This window comes from Mesoplodon bidens, assembly GCF_964165515.1.
Source record: "Mesoplodon bidens genome assembly, chromosome: 10".
NCBI classification, from domain to species: Eukaryota; Metazoa; Chordata; class Mammalia; order Artiodactyla; family Ziphiidae; genus Mesoplodon; species Mesoplodon bidens.
The window spans coordinates 16,927,470-16,945,207 of NC_138172.1; the positions used below are offsets into that span (position 1 = coordinate 16,927,470).

Below are 17,738 nucleotides of genomic sequence, written 5' to 3' on the forward strand. Positions count from 1 at the left end.
TGTTTGTGTATGATATGCCACAAATCACACATACAACATTAGAATACACTGTTTACTAATAATGCACATTCTTTAGATTTAGAAGGGTTTTCTTTTCCTGTCTGTGGACTTCAAGAAAGTGATCTCTGATTTTGTAAGCTCTGAAGCAAGATAGCAATATAATATTGAATTTAATCAGAATCCAATTAGGAAGTTTCAGCTAGTATAGAAACAAATACTTACTTTGGCCAAATGTATAAATCTTATGAACTTTAGTTTGTAGGAGCTTTGGTACTTTTTTGAAAATCTGTCCACCTTGCCCATGAATTCTCTAGAAGCTTGTAAATGTTCTGATAATAGGTTTCAAATTTTCATGTTGTTATTATCCGAAGAAGGAGAGATTTTGGTCATGGGAATTCCCATTCATTTAAAATGAAGAAAGGCTTTCTTCCCTGACATTCTAGATTAGACCCCAAGTAAGGTCTTTTCTGAGTTTTAGATGAGTTAAGAAGCACGTGTTTTTGTCTTGTTTTTTAAAATTGAGTCAGTATCTTACGATAAATTAATTTATAATAACTTCAATGATGTCAAGACAAATATGTCTCATTATTTGGGAAAAAGTGGCTTTTGGTGACTTGTTTTCTGCACAGTGTCAAATATTTAAGCCGTTTCATGACAAATGCTGATGTTTAAGTCAAGTGAAGTCAAAGTGGAAAGTGTACCTTCAAGCTACCACTTATCATGTAAGTCAGCTCATTACCATCAGGTAGTCAAGAAATCTGTTGAGTTTTACATAATTAAGTCACAGCAAATATATTTTCTTAAAATTCCATATTTTGAAAGTCAATGCCAACTTCACTATCAGCACTGTGAAGATATCACTACTGAAAATTCTGGACAGTCATATTCTTTATTTTAACAACCTCTACTTTTTATTTGTAAAGGAACATGTATTCACTGCTGAAAATTAGGGGAAAATAGAAGAAAATAATCACCCATAATCCTATCCCTCAGAAAGACCATTGTTAGTATTGTTGATCTTTCTTTCCAGACTTATGTTCTATAAAATGTTTCTCTTAGGCAGTGGAGGTTATGCCATATATTTAGTTACCTGGTATCAGAATTTTCCCCAAGTCATTAATAATTTTCATAAATATGTTAGTGTATGTATAACATTCCATTGTGATAATGCACCACAATTTAGCCATTTTCCTGTTGGTAGACATGTCTTATATTCTCAGCTTCATCCATTCAACACCCTTGCAGTAATCACCTATTTGCAGTCAAGTGGCTGTAGATTTAGTAAAATCTATAGTGCTGTTGTTGAGGAGGCTGATAATCAAATACACGGAGGATGTCAGGATAGATGCTAAAAGAATGATAATAATAAAAACCTTCGACATACTATTATTCTTGCCACATACCATTTGAAATTATTGAAATAATGTTACAGCCTGTCACTTAGTGTTGTGCTATAAATACAGTGATATGCCACTTTTCTACTAGAATTAAATCAGTTTTTATCATTTTTTTCTATTTTAGTGTACTGTCAACACACTAGAAGTTGAGTTGACAGAGGAAAAATCTACAGGATATGAAAGTTGAGATATGATTTACAAAAAATTTCAAAATGTAGACCATACATCAAGTTAATTCTCATCATAAGGTGTGGAACTCAGCCAGCCTTCTGGGTTGGGCTGCCAACGTCAGAGAACATGAAGAGTGAAACTGGAAGTCCTAAAAGATATGCTGTCAACTCTCTCCTGCCCATTTCCACTTCAGTATGTGGCTCAATGCCTTGACAAAAATTCATTGTGTTACACTGAAGCTTAGGCTGCCGTTTAATAGCTGTATTAGTCAGATTGGGCTAGTATGGGTAGAGTATCCGAAACTCCCAAACCTAGAGGCTCTAAACTACAAGTGTTTCTTTCTCATTCATACTGCATGTCCACCACAGGTGCGATTCAGATCTGATCAATTGCATCTTCACTTCAGGACCCTGACGGAAGAAGCAGCCACTCTCTGGGCCATGCTGGTCTCTTGGCAAAGGGAAAATGGTGAACCATGCTCTTCAATTGCTTTTAAAGCTGTCATTTCACTTTTGCTTACATTCCACTGGCTGAAACAAGCCATATAACAAAACCTGATGTCTGTGAGATGCCAGTGAGAAGGGGAAGTATGTCTTCCTAAAGGCATGGGACCACAAGTCCATGGCCAAGCTGAATGTCAATGAGAGTGAGGCAGGGAAGCATAATCTTTCCATGGAGGATGAAGGACAGAAGACTTGCAAAGGCTAAATAATAATACACCCCAAATAATCTACCCCAGAGTGTTTTTAAACAATAATACAGTCAATCCTACCAGCCAATAATAAGGATCATTTAAAAATGTTTCCAGAGGATTTAAGGATAAATCACAGGTCCTGAGAGATCCCTAGGGGTCCCCGAGTTGCTCTTTTCATCTGCCTTTACTGTCTGCACCTTCCTCCTTCATATCCCTTCCTTCAGCATCTACAACCTCAAGCCTTTACAGAAATAACAAGGTAATTTATTCCATCCAGATAGATTACTTATATAAATATGTCAATAAAATATCCTCAAAATATGTAAAAACTACCCCAAATGACTCTTTATTTAAAAAGGGGAGTAATAAAGTCAAGTGCCTTCAATGGCCAGGCAGGTTTAAATGAGCAGCGGTGGGTATGGGGGGCAGTCTCTTGTTGCTCCATCCCATGCTTTCTGTCCATTAGTGTAGGACCAGTGTTCCTGATCATCTAGTTTTGCACAAGAAGCCAGAAATCTGGAACTTAAATGAAAGCTCCCAAGTTTTAAATGTTGGTAACTAAACAAAATTAAAATACAGTATTTGGGTTAGACAAAAAATATGTGCAAGCTGGATCTAGCTGAAGTTTCAGGTTGCAACCTATGATGTGAAGCTTTACGGTTATAAACATTTCACTATCTTGTGTTTTTTAATCCAGCAACAGCTCTACCAGCTGTTTTCCTTCTTTTGCAGTTGAGACTCTGTGGCTTTTGCTAGGTTAAGGGACTAAAATCAATACAGGTGAGTTGTAAGTGGCCACATTGCTTCTAGTATATTAAGCCTTAAGTATATTAGGTAGACCTTGTCTGTGGTGGTACAAGCTTGCTGTTTGTTGGTGCACAAGGGTAAATCGTTTTTATAGAGAGTTTGTGGAAGGGAAGAATTAATATTTGAAGTTTGACATTAGTAAGATAGAAAAGAAGGGCATTTAAGGCTTAATACGAGGTAACTAAAGGTTGGTAAGGATGGAAACCAAAAGTAGGGATGAAGATACTAAAGGGAAGTTTGGATCATACAATAATCAAACTTTACTTTATTCATAATTTGCCCAGTGTTTTGCAATCTCCAGTCACTGAATGATCCTTGCAAGATTTTAGCCACATACTCAACAACCTGGATTATTATTTCCCTAATGTATTTACTTTAATACTTAAATATATTTATTTTAAAAGGCTTTGTATCATTGCTATAAACAGAACACGACTAACACTCTCTCCTTACAAGATAGTAGTTTTAATTTTCTTCCTATAAAAATGAAAGCAAAGCAGTTACTTAGAGAAAAGTTTACAACTTAAAAGTACAATGAATAGCAAAAATAAACATAATTGGGCTTCCCTGGTGGTGCAGTGGTTGATAGTCTGCCTGCCGATGCAGGGGACACGGGTTCGTGCCCTGGTCCGGGAGGAACCCACATGCCGTGGAGCGGCTGGGCCCGTGAGCCATGGCTGCTGAGCTTGCGCATCCGGAGCTTGTGCTCAGCAACGGGAGAGGCCACAACAGTGAGAGGCCCGGGTATCGCAAAATTAAATAAATGAATGAATGAATGAATGAATGAATGAACATAATTGATTTGCCAAAAATGTGTACCTAGAAATAAGTTTTGCAATGAGCTAACCAGAGTGTTGATGACTGTTATTAATAGAGTGATATTCTGTTCTTGATCACTTAGTTTAAGATGAGTTATTTACTGTAAATATATCCTTAGGTCAGAGTCAGTTTGAATTATGACTGTGTTTTTTGGGGTGTTTACCAGACATCTGTGTGCTACTGAAAGCATCTGAGTTATTTATGTTTGTGTAATGCCCTATTTTCTCTGTCATTATTTAGAACCTAATTTTAATCTATGTATTGTGTATAAGGTAAATTACCACTGATGTACCAATATTTGCCTCATCCAAAAGAATTATATCTATGAATCAAGATTTGCGTATGATAGGTTTTTTCCTCTAACATGAAAATATGTAAATATTTACAATTAAAAATGTTATCCACCTAAAACCATCGTACTTGCACAAGTACTGGTCTCTGGGAACCACTAATGTGGTCCATGATTAGAAGTCAGAGAACATCTTTATCTCTGTGCTCACCGTACTCAGGAGAATCCCTGACACATGCGAAATGCTTATTAAGTACGTAGTGACTGAAAGGGAATTCTGGATAGAAACATTGTTCCCCAAGGTGTGTGTCATTCACCTGGGCTGCCGACCTAGAATTAGCCTGCCTTCTTATTACCACCACCCATATGACCTCCATCATCATGACCTATTCACAAATTCCAGGTCTGTGCCATCCCTCCAACTCTACTGCCATCACTTGCATATGGAGCTTTATTATCTTTTATACAAAGTGCTGCAGTGCACTCCCTACAGAGCTCCCACCAAGATTCTCCTTCTTCTCCCTCTGTCCCCACCAAGATCTATGAAAACACAGACCTGATGGCATCACAGATCTGATCCTTCTTCAGTGCCCTGCCAATTGCCTGGCCCCCCAAATTCCTTTTCTAGTTCCTTTGGCCTTCTAGACTCTTTAGCTTATGGCTGCTACCTGTCTCTCCAGCTGCCTTTGCAGTTCCTTCCCCTCATCCCTACCTGTAACCCATCAGAACTGAGCTTCCTACGGCACTATGCTAGTTCCTGCCTCTGTGCCTTGGCGTGTGTCATCCCTCTGCCTGGGATACCACCCCCCAACCTATACTCACATTCATCTTTCAAAATCTACTCGAGATGTTGTCACGTCTTTATGCATTTTTCCCTTAACACTTAAAACATAAATATTTATTTATTTATTTATTTATTTATTTATTTATTTATTTTTTCCTGCGGTACAAGGGCCTCTCACTGCTGTGGCCTCTCCCGTTGCGGAGCACAGGCTCTGGACGCGCAGGCTTAGCGGCCATGGCTCATGGGCCCAGCCGCTCCGCGGCATGTGGGATCTTCCCCGACCAGGGCACGAACCCGTGTCCCCTGCATCAGCAGGTGGACTCCCAACCACTGCGCCACCAGGGAAGCCCAAAACATAAATATTTAATAAATAAATCATTTAAGTATTGAATGAATACACTAGTTGTTTTGCTGTCTTTCTTATTCTGTTCTTTCTTTGTGTTTTGTTCCTTATTGTCTTAGCCTCGATATAATCAGCCATATTCAAGCTCTCAAGCTGATGGTCAGTGTTAATGTCCCAGTTTTGTCTTTGTGAAATTTATGCATTTATTGGGATGTGTCTTGGAGGACTTTCAAAACCATGGAGCTAGAAAATTCATTCTAAATTCTGATGTGCCACATTTGAGAACTGTGACCAGCCAAATGTTACCCCGCTGACACCATGGTGAATTGCTACTGATACTTGTTCTGAATCTTTCCCCATTCAGCATTACTTTGTCATTGCATGAATCATTCCTTAGGGACACATAGGGAGTAGATCAAACTTATTTTTTGGTCACACTAGAGAAGTGTTTTCTTAATCCTTGGGTTGTGTTTCTTGCATTAAAATAGCAGTCAGTTACATACAAAATCTAATTTGATATCTACCTTTAACAAGACATTAGGCTAGTGAATAAGAACTAGCATATGGGCCTATCGATGTCAGAGACCATATAGGACATTTTCTCTGCAAGGAACTTATGAGTTAGTAGGAAAATTGTATAATAAACATAAAACCACAATTAAATGTAAAATGTACCTTTGCTGAAGATGATGAAGAAAGGGAACCTAGTATATGAAAAGAGGCCCCATTGTACTTTTAGTCTGAGAAGTCAGGAAAAGCAGTCCTAGGAAAGTGAAAATTGAGTGTATTTTGAGATGAACATGTTTAATATTCATTTTTACGTCATTGACAAATCATTTGTCAATGATTCAAGAGTTAAATAAAGTCACAGATAGTTACCACAAAGTAATAGGGGAAGCGTAGACTTTGGAATTAACCAGAACTGGTTTGAATCCACATGATACCTCTTAGCAGCTGTGCATCTTAGCAAGTTCTTTGCTTTTAATTTTTAATTGTGATAAAAATACACATGACATAAAATTTCCATCTTACCTATTTTTAAATGTACAGTTCCTTAGTGTTGGGCTTGGTTATTGTGCAGCCCATCTCCAGAACTCTTTTCACCTTACAAAACTGAAACTCTGTACCCATGAAACAGCATCTCCCATTGTCCCCTCCCCCACCCCTGGCAACCACCATTCTACGTTCTGTCTCTATGGATTGACTACTCTAGGTACCTTGTATATGTGGAATCCTACAGAATTTGTCTTTTTTGTGACTAGCTTATTTCACTTTGCATAATTTCCCCAAGGTTCATCCAGGTTGTTGCATATGTCAGAATTTCCTTCCTATTTAAGGCTGAATAGTATTCCTTACTATGGATATACCACATTTTGATTATTCACCTGTTGATGGACACTTGGGTTGATTCAACCTTTTGTCTGCTGTGAATGATGCTGCTATGAACATGAATGTACAATCTTCTTTTTAAACCTTCTGGGTCCAGATTACCCATGTAGCAAAATGGGCTTTATTATGATGCAGTGTAGTGAGGATTAAGTAAATTATATTATATAAAAAAACACATTCTACCTTGCCTAACATATTATAGGTTTTAATAGACATTAGTTGCTAACAATAATAGGATTTTAAATTTGGAAGGAAAGTTTATCTGATCTAGGATTTTCCAGAAGATGTTATTCTTACCAGTAGCGATAAAAAATTTTAGAATAGTCCACAAATATTTTTGAAAATTTAATAATGCTTCATTTATTATATAGAGTACCATAGGAATGTAACTAGCATACCAAGGCTCATGACTGTGTGAATATTAGTGTTTAGGACAAGGCTAAAGTTGATGTTTAAGTCAAGCTCATTTTTTAAAAAACAGCAAAAATGATGAAAACGGGACATGACTATCTGATGCTTGGAAACACCGATATGGAAAATAAGAGTAATCAGACCCAGAACAAAGCTTTTATTTTTCTCCCCTTTCCCATTTCCTGTTTTTTTTTTCTTTTTGTCCATTCAAAAAATATTCAATTCATAATGAACTCTCATCTGTCTTGGGACTCATACAAAATAAGCCCAAGTTTTAAACTTGCAGTTAATTTTTTTGCAAGACTAGTGTTGGAGTAAGTGATTCAACCAAAATCACTCAAGTTTTCTATAATCTACAAGCACACATCTCTTGGCAGGACACACCATGCTGAAGCATGTTATCTGAGCTGCCTCAAATGGAACCTGTCCTTTTATGCTGCCGCCAGGCCACAGGAAATCACAGACTTTGGGAAACTGTTCTAACAATCGTGCATTCATAGCATTTGGATGGAGCCCCGCAAAACACAGGCATTAGTATTTCAGCCCTAAGTAACTGCCATATATATGTTTTGTTATCTAAGCGTTGCAGCTTACGAGTGCTCTGAGCTGACCTAAACTCACTGTTAATACCAGATCACAAACTTTAAAGGCAATGTAGAATTGTGTTAAAGAGCAGACAATAAGCCAAAAAATCTGCAGGGAATACAATCTGGTTTGGCGTCATTAGTCACCTGAATGTATCTGAGTCCTCTTCCCATCTGTAAGTCCAGCCGTCTCTCCCTCATGGCATGAGCCAGTGATGTTGAGAAATTTCTCAGCATAGCCAATCTTTTATATCATTTTCCCATGACAAATTCAGTTAACCAAATCACATTCTGTGGCTAAATGCACAAGTACAACATATTTCAACACTGTTTTGGGCAGTTGTGATGTTGTTGCCAAATGGATAATATTATGTTTGCTGTTTTGTGATTGACAAGAAACTGAATTTTCAGTGTCCTATGTTGCTCTTGACAAATGATATCAAACCGCCTTCCCCCGGCATCTAGTGTGCATGAGAGGGAGCTAAATTATGAATCCAAGTTTTTAAACCTCAGAGAGTTTCATTAATTATCTAATGGAGCTCTCATTAGTGTTTCATTGTTTTGCCTTATTTTTCTCAAAAATTGATTTAAACTTGGAAAACGAAGGTAAAATAGAGACTCTGTGCTGCAGTTTTTCATGTGTATAGCTGTTACTTCTTGGGAATAAATCTAAGTAATCCTTATTTTTGATTGCCTCCCATTTTGCTCATCTCATCATACATGGCTGGCTTAAAAATCATCCACACTTCATTTCCTGCAACTTTAATCTGCTCAGTTGGCAATTTCTCTCAGCCTCGATGTGTCCAACAGGACACACTGCCTGCCTTTCCTAGCCCATCACAAGCATCCCTCTAGTGGTGGATAAAAGAATTTCTTTATCTCCACTATCAACAAGTTTTCCAGGAGACCATGGCAACAAATGAGAAATGCCCTAAAGGATATGATGAATATGATAAAGCACATTGTCTCGCAATGTTATGGAAATGCCTTTGTAAAAGGAAATTTAGCTACTCTGTTATTTTCTCTGATTCTTCCTATACACTATGTGTTACCAAAGAGATTCTGCTCTCCTTTGGCTGCCTCCTATGACTGTCATTTATCTGTTCTATGTAAAATACCACTCCGTGCTCAAATCTATTTTAATTTCTCATTTTGCATTTCAAGCTCCCAGTCAGCCACCAGGAAATGTTGTTTGGAATGCTACAGACACGAAAGTGTTACTTAATTGGGAGCAAGTGAAAGCCATGGAGAATGAATCAGAAGTAACAGGATATAAAGTAAGTTGTATCATTTGCAATGCTTTCTTTTCCTACTTCTGGCAGTACTTTTCAAAGGAAGCTAGATTTGAACAGTTTTTCTAAATGTTGATGGTGTGATCTTTATAAACTACTTTTGACATACAGATGTCAAGCTGTTTATGAAAAGGGTATTTTTCCAAAACATCTGATTTCTTAAATATAAATTTAAGTGACATAATCTGCTCACGTGGGAATTTTAGACCAAATGCTGGTAAGTTGTTCATTATGTTAGTTTCCTATTTCTGATGCTCACCCATATACTACTTAAAAAACAACTAATAGCATTGGCTCTGATTCTTTGGTCTCCTGTTCAAGATCTATACAGTAGGACCTTGCCCCCATCTCTCCATCCTCACAAATACCCAAGCAGCTGAACTTTTCATAGAAGTTTTTTCTTCCCCACTTCTTTCATTTTGAGCACCTGATGATTCTACCATGTGCTGATCCCTAGTCTAAGGTGACAGAGCTATGAAAGCAGCCTATATTTTAGTGGGTATGGAAAACAAACAATATAAATGAAGTAACATCAGAGTAATAAGTTTATGAAAAAAATAAAAGAGGGCACTATAAAAAAAATCAATGTGTTCATGCATTTTAGGTTTTCTATAGGACTAGCAGTCAAAATAATGTGCAAGTGCTAAACACAAACAGAACTTCAGCTGAACTTTTGCTGCCCATTAAAGAGGACTACATTATTCAAGTTAAGGCCGCAACGGACGGCGGGGATGGGACCAGTAGCGAACAGATCAGGATTCCAAGAATAACCAGTAAGTTGGTCGAAGTCAACATCTCCTTAATTCCTGGCATCAGTTATGAGCCCCCAAGAGAGAGTCAATCAGTGCCTCCCTCTCCACTCTTTTTTCTCCTACCATTTCTGTCATCTGAATGCTGAGAAGATCTTGGAATATGAGAGATGAGGGCAGGAGAAATTCCTCAAGAGTGGTGCAAAATAAGAATGATAAGAACAGAATAACAAAAAACATTGAGAAATATTTAGCAAATTTTATTAATTTAATTTTTTTCTCATTCTGAGCTATGCATAACTTTGCCTTTGGATTGTCATAAAACAGAATTCCTTAAGCATTTCTCAAGGGCAATGTTGAACCCACAAAGTGTTTTTAAGATCTTTAATATTCCAGTTGTTTGCCTCTGAGAAATTATAGATGAATCTTATCAGGTCTTTACCAAGTAGAAAATTTAGCATTGTTGAATTAAGGTCAGAACCCACTTGGCCAAACCAAAAGACACTTTAAAAAAAAAAATTCTTAGTTTCTGATTTCAATGGAGTTTCATACTTGCTTTTCTTTTCAAAATCCAAATGAAGCCTATTGTACTATCGAAATTGTACTTTTAGAGTTCAGGGAAACAGACTTTTCATACGTATTTTACCAGTGACAGTGTTAGAAGAATTTTTATCTTGTAAATCTCAAAGGTGGAGTTTTGTGGCCTCAATTTAAGTACTGCAGAAGCCGTGCTATTCTGTGGTTCTTAGTAACCTAAATTACTTTGCTCCCTGTTTCTTTTCATTGAGGTTGGCCTAATCTATAATATTGGGCATTCAAGATTAAAACCCTTATTTGTAATCTTGGAAAACAAAATGAGGGACATCATTAGCAAGTAAAGAGAAAGGGAGATGTGGAAACTTGGAGGAATTTTATCTCTTCATGAAATCATAAAGACTGCAATTCTTAGACCAAAACAAACAAGTAACTAAATGAAGAAAATGGGAAATATTTATCTCAGAACTGAGTTCTGCAACATAAAAATATGTAAAAACCATTTAGGACTACAGACATTTTAAAAACTGTATGTGCTTCAATAGAGCAAAACCAGGAATTAATTTAAGCGTATTATTATTATTTAGGTTTTTAATTAAGACCCGCTATCTTGTTCCTAAGATAACTCAAGGTTCAGAGGTAAAATTACAATATGGCCAAAGTGGAACTGTTAAAAGGAATAGGTTCTGTGCTTTTGCAGGAACAGACAGATTTTAGCATTTGAGGGTTGCTGAGTCAAGAGTAGCCTTTCCCTCTGACATCTGCCTTCTTGCTGAGTTTGCATAGATTGGTGCAGACAAAGTCCAACTATAGGAAAATGGAGCTTTTACAGGAAAACTGATTGCTTTTTTAAGATGATATTTTATATTATACATAATAACTTATCTAAAAATGTACAGAAGAGAAACAAACATATTTCCTAACCCTTCTCCAATGAAGCTTTCTTTAATTAAACCATTGAATTATCTCAAAATTGTCTGTAATGGAGTATAATTGTTTTCAAAATGATTAAGTTGTTTTTCCACTTTCAATTAAAGTTAAATAATACTAGATGAACAAAGCCCAGAATCGTTTAAGAAAACTTAAGTATATGAGAGTGTTTATAGATACTCTTGGCAAATAATACATGCTACGTTGTTAAATAACATGAAGGCTAATGTTAACTTGTTGTAGTAAGTTAGTTACTTAAATGGATACAGTACTTATTAATGAGCTGTTTATCATCTTTGACAGATATGGATGCAAGAGGTTGTACATCAGCTATCTCCAATGCCCACCCTGTGTCAAGTTATATCTCTACAGTACTGTTCTTTATTGTAAACACCCTGTGGTGATAGTCACTTTTTTTTTGGAAAGTTCATTGGTTACAAAAAAAGTGCTTTCATGAAATGCAGTGATTATGCATGTTTTTTTCCAACTCTGTATTTTTAACTTTCTACATAGGTAAAATATGAATATAATAATAAAAAAACCCAGTAAATCCTTTTAGGGGAATCTGAAATGCCTTAATATTTACTTGATACACCAAAGGAATTTATATATTACATACATATTACATACATCCGATTTTTGATAGAGACATTCTTATGATTTTAAGCACTGCCTGTGGATAAAGACTCCCATGCTTCCATGTATACACACCCACATGCAGACACATACTTCTGTGGGTTTGGTCTTGTTTTTTTTTTTAATGTAGAAAAACTCATTTACTCCAAATGCTTTGCTCCCATTGTAACAGCACTGTTTGAAAGACATAATTAGTGTTAGTTAGAAATGCTCATTTGAAATACTCAAGGGTGAAAGATACATTTTAAAAATTACCCTGTTGGGCAGAGGGTGCATGTAATTCAAAAGAATGTTGTCGGAGATGCTACAGTAGACTTTGGAAGAGTGCTGTTTCGTATACAGCAGTATACTGCTGCGTGGTTGTGAGATTCTTTACAAATCACTGTTCTCTCTACTTCTCAAGCACTCACCCTTAAAATGTGGAGATAATAATACCCATCTTATCTGCCTCTCCCCCATGAATTACTTGCTAAAAGATAAAGGAAATGTGAAAGTGCTTTGTTAGCCCTAATGCACTAGGCCTGTGCAAAATATTAGTATGAATTTATTTAATCATATTGAAGTCCTGAGGACCAGCCACATTTTTAAAGTTTGCACTCCATTCTAGGTAATGCTTTCTTTTTCATTCCATGATATTATAAAACTGAAATGATCACATTTTATCCTCTCTCAAAAGGTTTAAAAAGTGAAATAAAGTAAAAAGGGATTGTTTCCTTCACACCTAAGAACAAGCTTTCAGGTTTTATTAAAACATGGTGGAGAAAATAAGGAACAACCTGAATCTTAATCCAGATATTAAACAAAATTTACGTGATCCTTCATTTCCAATCTCTGATTCCATCAAGGGACCCTCTCTTTTTTGGATGGTGGAGATGGTTGTTAATGAAATCCAACCGTTTATGAGAGTGAGTCTGGCAGGCTTTTCAGTTCCTGAGCTAAATTTGTAATAGAACCATGGCCATGCTGCTGACTTTTGATATGTATGACTCAGTCTCTCAATACATGGTGTTCAAAGGATTGTCGAAGACATGACTTCATAGTAGTATGTAAAAAATATATGAAAATCAGCAGATTGAGTGTTACACATTGCAAAATCAATTTTTTACCTCTTTCCTGTCCATTTCACATTTTGCAGGAACTTGTTCTTTGCAAAGATATCTGAATTTGAAACCAACAGGTATCGAAAGAGAATACATATTAGCAAAATTCTGATATTACCATAGAGTGTTACTTTACATTTAGAGATCACATTTAAGATAAAGTCATTATACACAAAGAAGAACAATATTTATAACTTTTCTCTTCAAGGTCTGTATATACTGTATATATCTAGAAAAATTCTGAATGATGAGTAGATTTCATATGACCATTGTTATTTCGGGTCAAAAAGTGGAGAAACACTTTCTCCAATACCTGTATTTTATGCTACATGTAATGGAGTTGTACCTTTTTATTATTTGGTAATTCCTATAATATGTTCCTATACTTTTCATTTTCAAGGCAATTACTCTGTTGTTTCATGGTGTTTCTAGAAATATATCTCCATGAGATATGTACTTTGTTTCATATTGAAAAGTATAAAATTTACCTTTAAATTCCTGTGTGTGTATCCTATGGTTATCTGTATGTATTATTTTTTATTATTCTAATAAAATTTATAAAAATCAAATGCCCATGCATGATTAATTGTGGTATGGTCAAAAAGAACATTTTAAGGGGGAAATAAGTGGGCACCATAATAGTTATGCTGATGCTATCATTTCTTATATTCTTCAGCCTACTTTTAGTCTTTCCATCTTTTAATCTTTTTTTTTTATATACACTAATGACTGAGTAAAATCAGCAGTTTGAGACAATGCCCTCTCTATTAAAGGGATTTCAGCTCTGGGGAGACGAGAGGAAAGAGAAGCAGAAAATTCACTTTATAGAATTACGGTATCTCGTTTCTTCTGACTTCTTCTTAAGTTAATGTGGCTACTCCCACTTTTCTGACAAATATCTTCTTAAGATTAATATCAACTTATCAACTGTTTCATTGACTTTCTCCTTGGTATCAGTGTTAGAGACTTGCTTCTAAACAATCCTTGTGGTATAATATATTCTAAATGTTTGAAAATGTATACTAGAAAAAGATTAGTTTTCAATTAGTAAAGAGTGTTAAAAGTTATTGTTGATGTAAGGAAAATTAGAGCTAAAATAATAATCATTTTCTTACATGAAAATTCAAAGATATATTTAGAAGTAGGAGAATTAAGTGAGAAAAGTATGTGTAGGGGTTGTACCACGGTATGAAGGTGTGTGTGTGTGTGTGTGTGTGTTCGTGTGTGTGTGTTCATGTGTGTGTGTGTTCGTGTGTATGCAGGGGTATGTGTGTGTGGGTGGCTGTAAATTGAAGTCTAGTTGTACTAGGTGCATTAGTGTACCCTAATAAAGGGCAAAGAGCTGGGGAATATGGAGAAACAGATTATACCACCAGAACCAGCCCTGATGTCCTCTCCCCCGAAGCCAGGGCTGTTTGACACGGCACAATCAGGTCAGCAGTGAGTCATACTGCCTTGATCTGAATTGCATCCCCAGCAGTTAGTGGCCCTGTGATCTTGTACTAGTTCTATAACTTCTCTAAGCCTCCATTTCCCTGTCTGCAGAATGGAACTATGGTGGTATTATCCTCATAGAGTTGTCAGATCTTCAGTGACTACTAAACTCCTCTGCACTGAAGTTTCTTCTTTTATGAAAATGGAGGTTATTGGTGCTACCCACTTAGAGGGCTGGGAGTTAGGAAACAAGATGATGTGTGAGTGCTTAAAACCATGCTCTTAGCATTCTTCTTCCCATCAGTAGGTAACTATATGACACTGGAAGACAGAAGACATCGTTCGAAGGTGGCTTTGTTTTATACGTTTAGAGCTCTCCTTTGATCTCATTCTACTGAGAAGAAAGGTATATGATTCCAGGAGTTCCTAGAAGAGAGGGTAAAGTGATGCTAGTATCAGATTAATTTTTCATAGTAATGTAATACTGATCCTATTAAACAACATATCTTCACTCTCCATGTGCCAGGCTCTGAGTTAAGCACGGTACCTTTGCTAAATTCATCTTTACAACAGTCTTCTTAGTTAGGTACTATTATCAAGCCCATTCTACAGATGAGGAAACTAAGGGTCAGGAAGATTAAGGACATTGTACTAGGTCATTCTAGCAAGGGCATAGTAAAATGGGAGTCTAACCCAGGTAATCTGGCTGTAACCCCTGAGTCTGAGGCATGAAGAGGTTTTTAATCCCTTTCAAAATCAGATCCATTAGATTTAGAGATTCTGAATAAGCATCTCTAATGTCAATTTGTAGTATAATTTGTTCTGCCCTCTATTATTGATCATAATTCAAATTGGAGAACTGAACACCTGGGAAGACTTCTTTTGGCTATCATAAATTTTGATACTCTCTAATTCTTACATGGAAGGCTATCCAAGCTAAAATTGGCCAAGCGTAAGTATTCTTTAAAAATTATAAGAATATTTGTCTGTTTTTTAAAAATAATTTTTAGGTTTTATGTTTAATTTTCTCCACCCATTTTTTTTAATTGAAGATGGTTTGTTGATTTTCTTTTTTGTTTTGTTTTGTTTTTATTTTCATTAATATTACCATTTTCAATGAAAACCTAACAGTATAATTCAATTAAATAAAGAAAAATGATTAGAATGTTACAAGTTTTTATTTTTCAATTAAAATCACCCCTGTCATTTCATGTTCTTATAACTCCATCTTTTTTTAAATTTAAAATTAATCTTAATTGGGTTCAGTTATTTCTGAAGTATTTTACCCTTTTTAAAAATGAAAATTGTGCCGATACTCATTATCATTTGGAATCACTTGAGTAAATATTGGAGGTAAAATCACCACAGCAGGTATTAACAAATTTAGCAATTAGTAAGTTGTACCATTCTTTTGAAAGAAAATATGTAAACAGAGAGTACTGTGATTCATTTAAATGGTTAGGTGTTTCTGCTGTTACTTTTATTTGAACCCTGTGCCCTAATTTAACATGTCTTGCTTTACATGTAGGTGATAATTACCTCTTGAACTTGCACGCAGAATAAATGCCCTGATACAGAATTAAAGTTGTAAGCGAGGGTGCTTCTGTTATTTGTCAGCATTCATTCTTATTTACTCTTATTCTGCCTGCTGAAATTATCTTATAGCCTGATGATTCTACCTTGGTCATTAATACTGTGGGGAAGAGAAAGAATTAGATCCTGCATAATTGGATGTTACCTGGGAAAACTCAGAAAAAAACAGAGACAAATGATAAGAGCAGCAAATCAGAATTATTTTACCATCAGACAGTAAAATGGGACAGACTAATATAAATGACAATGCTAATGTAAAATGTCTATCGAGACTGGCTAATGAGGAAGTGAAGGGTCCATCCAGTGTGAGTGATGTATTGGCCTTTCCAAAGCGTCCAGACAAGAATGGCTGCCCTTTCAAGAGTAAATTTCAAGATCACATATGGAAATGCTCATTGGCATCATAAACTGCGACACAGTAAGTACACTCATTGTGTGTAGCTCATATTTATCTGTTCAGTACCTAATTGTTGAGTGAAATCAGGGAATTAATCACCATTTTGTCTTAACCCTCACCTATTTTGCTTGCTTAGTTTTTCCTCCTGTGCGACCCCTGAAGATATTAAGATATGATGATTAGGAGACTAAGAGGTATTTTAAAATGTGTTTGAAATAATGATAAGCAGTAGATCATCTATGTTGGGAAAGTTGACCAAATTGGGATGAAACAGTATAGCATAGTGGTTAAGAGCATTTGTTCCCAGTCATAGATCTGGGCTGGAACCCTAGCCATGTCCCTAAATAACTGTGTGATCTTGGACAAGCAGGTTAATCTTTCTAAGACACAATGCTTATCTCTAAAAAGACACCAATGGAAGGAAGGACCTGCCTTGGAGGATTGTCATGGTAAGAGGACATGATCTAACCGAAGAAAGCTTTTTATCATAGTTTGGCTAATGGGTACTCAATCAGAAAGTCTAATAAGTTAATAATATTATTGGGGTTTTTTTGTTTTGTTTTTACAAGCGAACATTATGGTTTTCCTTTTTATTTAATTAAAGAATGGTGGATAAACATAAATACAGCACAGTTACTTCAGATCATTCTTCATATTGTATACACACAGACCAATGAACGTACTCTGAAAGAAAGCTGCAGTCAGCAATGAAATGCATACAGCTTTTCCTTCCCTCGCTCAAAAAAATTTAAACACACACAAACATAGAATCTCATCAGCACACTCCTGTGACAAATGATTCAGACATTAATAGTGGGTGCAAAGAGACTATATGCTAACATATGTATAACCTTTGTTAATGAAAAACAGAAGTGGCCATAATGATTAAGATACATTCGGTTACTGATAACTAGTTGGACCCTAAAGGGCATTATCAAAAGAGAAATCGTGCTGCAGAGAAAAGCTATATATACATACACAATGAGAAGAGAAATAGTGCTGCAGAGAAAAGCTATATATACATACACAATGAGAAAATAAACTACAGGATTAACGCATGCATGTTTAATACTGGAAAAATCCCAGCCATCCAAAATTTCTCCACGTTTGTTATAAAAGCCTTCTGCACTCAACTAAAATTAAAATGATCTTGAAAGGATAATACTTGTAAAGTTTACTTAAGTCTTTTCAGCCACAGAAACTGCAATGTAAATAAATGTTCAGAGTCATTTTCAAAACAGAAACAAAAATCTATTCTGATGACATGCATGATTAAAAGGTCTATGCAAGGTACATTGCTCTACATTCCCAATGACTAGGAAAAAAAACCTCAAGTCAATTTTTAGTTTGCAGATGGTCAAAGGATTTTGTATTCCAGCAGGAGT

General features: G+C 36.0%; 1 protein-coding gene across 1 annotated transcript in view; it reads left to right on the plus strand.

Annotated features, from left to right (window-relative positions):
- Window positions 1-11,597, plus strand: part of CNTN3 (contactin 3) — a gene marked incomplete at both ends in the record, with an annotated part of 238,661 nt that extends 227,064 nt beyond the window's left edge. Inside the window, 3 exons of the mRNA XM_081245219.1 lie at window positions 8,853-8,965; window positions 9,585-9,753; window positions 11,497-11,597. Of these exons, the coding sequence (XP_081101345.1) occupies window positions 8,853-8,965; window positions 9,585-9,753; window positions 11,497-11,597 (383 nt within the window). The remainder of the gene's footprint in view (window positions 1-8,852; window positions 8,966-9,584; window positions 9,754-11,496) is intronic.
- Window positions 11,598-17,738: the final 6,141 nt, after the last annotated feature.